The 5,392-nt window shown below is 52.3% G+C and overlaps 1 protein-coding gene across 1 annotated transcript; it reads right to left on the bottom strand.

Annotated features, from left to right (window-relative positions):
- Window positions 1–2,241: 2,241 nt before the first annotated feature.
- On the bottom strand, window positions 2,242–3,348 carry LOC104489589 (serologically defined colon cancer antigen 3 homolog). Its single transcript, XM_010131763.1, has one exon. The coding sequence runs from the start codon at window positions 3,346–3,348 to the stop codon at window positions 2,242–2,244; it is 1,107 nt and encodes a 368-aa protein (XP_010130065.1).
- Between the last annotated feature and the right edge of the window lie 2,044 nt (window positions 3,349–5,392).

Genomic DNA, 5,392 nt, shown 5'->3' with positions numbered 1-5,392 from the left:
ATCTACTGTCGGGAGATGTGCAGGACCGGCTGGTCACCACCCTCCAGATGAAGGGCACAACGGCTGAGCAGCTTGCAGAGCCCTTGCCCTGAGCCATTGTATTAATATCATAGCTTACACTAGGACGAGAGCTCAGCCAGGCTAAATACCTCACACACGAGGGCTATCAAAACACAGACATGCACAGCTGACCTGAGGGATCCCCGTCAACCTGGATTTATTTCCAGGGGGTGCAGAACATCCCCCCTGTTTCAAAGAGGAGAAGAAAAGCAATAGGTAAAGCCAAAAAGGAGAACTGATGGAGAGGAAGGGCTTAGGGGTAGTTGAGCAGAAGCTGGTTAGAGCAAACAGACCTTGTGACATGCCCTGTGTACAGCATCCAAGGAGTGGCTCAGCAGCAGAGCCCTGGAGAGGATGTCCAGCAGATGTTACATCCCGATCGGGTCCTCCCCAAACTGAAGAACAGGAAAACTGAAGACTCAAGAGCTGACCTGTTCCACCTGAGCAGAGCTGCTGGGAAGTGAAATGCAGTGAGGGCATAATGACTTGCAGATTAAGAAGGTCTTTGTACACCCATACTAATCCTGCACTGTAACCTTTGGATTACAGCAGCCAGTGTGGAGCACAGGACGCAGACAGAGCCAGCTAGTTCGTTTCCTCCCAGCTTCACCGATGAGCAACCAGTGGTTGCCATATCTGGGACAAATCCAAGGATTTATGGGTCAAACCCAAGTTTTAGAGCTGCTTGCAAGTGCTTATGCATGGATAGGAGAGAGGAACAGCAAATGATGTTGTCTGGGATAGAAAAGCTGGTGAGAACCATGCTAGTCTCCTCATCTGTGTTGCAGAACAGGGGCTTCATGTTGCTAAGAGTGACCACCAGCTTTCCCCAGTTAGGAGCACAGACTAGAGAGCAGCAAGTAAGGAGCTCCATACATCACCTCTGATGTGCAAGCACTCCCACTGTCATGTCTGGGAAGAAGATAAACTAGCAGTCTCTCTTCAAGAGACCAAAGTTACTGAAGAAGTTTAAGCTCTGCAGCAACACAACATGGTCATTCGGACCAAGGATATTATGGGACCAGGAGAAGACAGCAACTTTGTAGTTTACCACTCACTGTATAGAGGTAAAAGTGAACAGCTACCCAAAAATTCCTATCAGGAAAAAGCACTTTGGCACTGAACTCTGCTCACCACCCCACAGCATCCAAGTCTTTAAGGAGGGTCAGTTTGACCAGACACAGGAGATTTTATTGTGCAGCTGTGTAAACCTACAGCAGAAACGGGGTTCAGTAACCTAAATTCACCAGAAATGTTGAGGCATGACCAGGTGATGAAGAAAGGTTGCTTCATGCCCACAGACAGTCCTGCTCGCGTAAAGCTAAGATGTATTTTCAGTGATTACATGGTGCATTTGGACCACAAGGTCCCACAGATCTTTAGAAGGTGACAAAGGCAGGCAATTTAGGTATAACTCTTTATGCCATCTCCAGCCAGGAGACAAAGAGCATCCTCTCCAACCAGCACATTCCTGGTCCAGCTCAGATAAGCCAAGCTCATCCTTAGCCAGCACTAACTGATATAGTAGGAAAGGCGCTGCCACAGCTCACACATGAGCTTCCTAAGGGTTTCTGACCACCACCACCACCATCCTTTCCTCAGCTGCAGAAACAGGTGCTCAGTTTCTAGAGACTTTGGATTTCTGGCCCAGGCAGTGACCACTTCCAAAAGAAGAGGAAGGAGGACCTAAGGAGCTCACTGAAACCATGAGCAGTAGCACCCGGATCTCTGCTCCTCACCTTGCCCACCTCATTGAGAAGAGGCAAAGTAAGCAGATGAAATGCTTTGCTCACCTCCGATAACAGCTATGGGAAGGAACAGGCACACTGTTTAGGAGCACTGCGTCCCCTGCTGCTGTGCTTCCTCCTGGCTCCCACAGGGGAGCTCAAGTCAGATGGAGCTGTGGTGCAGCTCACCGCGGCTGGACCTTGCAGCTCAGAGCCTGGGAAAAGTTTGCTACTGGCTCCGCAGTGCGAGAACAGAGCATCAGCAGCTAAAACTACATCACTACGGGCAACAGGCACTTTATCACAAGAAAAGCTTTTCCATTAATACGAATCTGAACACACACACACACACACGCTAAAAAATGTGAGAGTAAATGGTTTTAATATAGGCTGTAGTGGGAGACCCATGGTCTCGGTCCATATGCTCATCTGAAGGACCCACAAGGAATTGAGTTCATGGCTTTTTTTCTGCTTCAACTTCAGAAATATTGCCGGTAGATTTAAGGACCTCAGCAATAAAACACAGCGACTGTGTTCCAGAGGTGAACTGTTTGATGGACCAGTTTGCACCCAGTATTATCTTGTGGAGGTTCTGCAAGGCGAAATCTATGTTGTGCTTCACTGCTCCCAGGTCGGTTGCTTGACCTGCTCTCAGATTTTTATTCTCTGCCTTGGAGCTCTCCAGCTCTCCCTGAAGAATAAAGTTCTCCTGCTTCAGCTTCTCCACATTGTTTTCTGCCTCCAGAGCCCTCTGGGTCATTAGCTGGAGACTCCACTCCATCTGCTGGACAAAGGACTGTAGCTCTTGGGTTTTCCTCTCCTCTTCGGCCTGGATGGCCTTCAGCTGTCTCTCCAGCCTCTGCACTGTGCATGCCTGGGTCTTCAAGGAGCTCTTCATGATCCCAAGCGCCCTCCTGAGCATGGTGTTCTCCTCCCTGAGCATATCGTAAGTCATCGGGAGGGACAGGAACTCCCTGGCCCCAATGGTCTCCTGGTGCAGCATTTGGGGCTCTGCTCCCTTGGTGTGCTCTGGGTTGCCCGTATAAGGGTCACTGGCACGGGCCCATGAGGCGAAGGCATCCATCCCCAAGTGCTTACCCACACTATGCCGGAAAGAGTCATAGGAGCCATATGGTGCCATACCGGCAGTTTGGAGAACACGCGACCTTTGACGCATAGGAAGGTGATAGGTCCAGCTGCGGTACTCATGTTCAGGCAAGCTGCCAGGCATTTCTGTGTCTTTGTAAACTGGTTCCTGAAATTTCCGAGCCTCCTCCTCAAGCTCCAGTGTATACTTGGCCAACCTCTGGGCATATATTCTATTTTTCAGTCTGTCTTTCATCACATAAGAGTGCCTGGGATTTAGGGAAAATGAGGTGGGTTCTCCCACATCGTCTACCTGACTGTCACCCAAGCTGTCATAGGTCTTGCTCTGGGATACAGAGTGGCAGGGGTAGATGAATTCATCATCGTTGTCATTGTCGTCATCACCATCTTCCAAGTCTTGAGATCCTGAGAAGACTCTCTCCGTTGTCCTAGAGATGTTGAGCAGCAATGACATTTTTCAGGACGCTTTGGGCTGCAGCAAGTGGATCAAAATTACCCTCCTGGAGCCTGGGTCACACAGGTAGATGACACTGACAAGCAGTACACCAACTTCTGCAGCCTCAGCAACGCTTGTGGGGGAAGAGGCAGTCACCAAAATCCCTCTATAAGATCACCGGGTGGGAGTTGGGAGGGAGAGGAGAGGAGGACCAGGCATCTCTCTGTCTTTGCTGTGGGGAGAACAGGGATCACCAAGGTCTGTGACGTCATCATGTGACTTCACTGGCTGCTGTGAGGTCATGACCAGCAGGTAGAGGAACCAATCAACTGCAAAAGGGTGTGTTTTGGCCACAGGAGGATAAGCTAGACCCTTGTGGCTGCAGAGCTGACCCCACCTTGGGAATGTGCCAGAGGGTAGAGGAAAGATCATGAAACCACCTGAGAGCTCCAGCATGCAGGAGCGGTGCCAGGCAGGCAGCGTGGGGCACGGAGACAACCCTGCCCCACAGGCTACCGAGGTGTCTCCAGCATCAAGATCAAGCTGCTGGCATTTTGGTGCTACCCTGGGCAAAGGCAGGAGACATTACCGGCACTTTGGCCAGAGCCATAGCCCCAAGCTGGCAAGCCATCGAGTGGTCCATGCCATGGTGCTGCCGATCTGATTCATCCTCTGCTGCCAGCTGGCGCAGGGAAGCGTTAGTAATAGCGGGCACCACAAACTCGGAGCGGCACGAGCCAGGAGACGAACAAAAATAAACCCACTTACCACTTCCACCCCAACACACCCCCACAGTGCGCGGTGCCGCCATGGGAAAGACAGACGGGCCGGCAAGAAGCCCTGGGCTGGCGACTGCCATCGCATTGGGCCGGTGTTTGCATCAGCCCCCCCACTCCACAGATGCCATACCAGGAGGTGAGGTAGCAACTGTCCCTCCTCAGCAGCTGGTGACCCAGGGCTGCTGCTGACATCACTGCCTGCAAAATGGATGCCACCATCTCAGCAAGGCCAGGGGCCATACCAGGAGCCCAAACCCTATGCAAACTCCATTCAAACAGCTGAGAAATGGTCTTGTTGTTCCTTGGAAACCTGAAACACAAATGGGATGAAGGGAGAAGGCTCAGAGATGCCTGCAGCAAGAGGGGATGACATTCATGTCCCGAACAGGCAGCTGCCTGTCATATGGACAAGGGGAAGGAAAGCCTGGCCAAGGACAGAGACGCGAATCCCAGAGCATCCCCAAAGACCTTTCTTCGAGCTTTCTCTGCCTTCTGGGAGTCACATGAGGAGGGGGAATCCAGGAGGTCAGCAGTGACTCCTGGAGAGTGGACTGAAACCACAGTGGTGGGTGCAGCATGGGGCACCCTGAGCAATGCTAGGCAGGAGACTGTGGTCTGGAGGGGTGCCTCTCCATCCCTCTGCTGCCCTCTCCCCAGCATGCAGGGACACCTGTGTATTTCATGGCCTGAGGGAGCCTCCCAGCATTTTGGGAAGCCACTGCAAGTGTGGGCATTGTGGATGCTGTCTTGCAGCGTTGAAGCTGTCAGCCAGGTGGGTCTCCAGGGGTCGAGCACTGCAGCCTGGGCTGCCCTTCTCAAACACTTTTCCCCTTCTGCGCCCTAGACTAAGCAATGCCAGGGACACCACTGCTGTGCTGCAGTCATCCCCACCTTCCTGGGTGACGCTGCGCTCCGGCAGCACAAGCCATTGCACCAGCCCACGCTGCCACCCCAGCACCGCTCTGACCCTGAGCGGATGCGTGGGGCCAGCCTGCTGTAGTCGCTTTCTGAGGGATCTGTGGGCTAACAGTGTCAGGGCGCATGGTGCTGATTCAATGCCTCCATCGCTCCATCCTCAGTATGTGGTGCAGCGCCTCGCACATCACAGGCTCTCTCAAGCCCCTGACAGAGCGGATCATATATTGTCAATCCTTCCTTAAATTTGCAGTGGAAGAGTCTCATGAAACAGAACAGAAAAGTCCACGCTGAAGCACTCCCCCACTTGTCTTTTTATAACAACCGTATCTGGTGCTCTGGGATGTACACGGTGAACGACGATGATG

Source organism: Buceros rhinoceros, unplaced genomic scaffold (assembly GCF_000710305.1).
Source record: "Buceros rhinoceros silvestris isolate BGI_N320 unplaced genomic scaffold, ASM71030v1 scaffold35392, whole genome shotgun sequence".
NCBI lineage: Eukaryota > Metazoa > Chordata > Aves > Bucerotiformes > Bucerotidae > Buceros > Buceros rhinoceros.
Note: the sequence above shows the minus strand (reverse complement) of the source record. Positions and strands in the feature narration are given on the sequence as shown.

Bases quoted from the DNA above. Each gene is read 5' to 3' on its own strand.
- LOC104489589 (XM_010131763.1), bottom strand. From the start codon at position 3,348: ATGTCATTGCTGCTCAACATCTCTAGGACAACGGAGAGAGTCTTCTCA.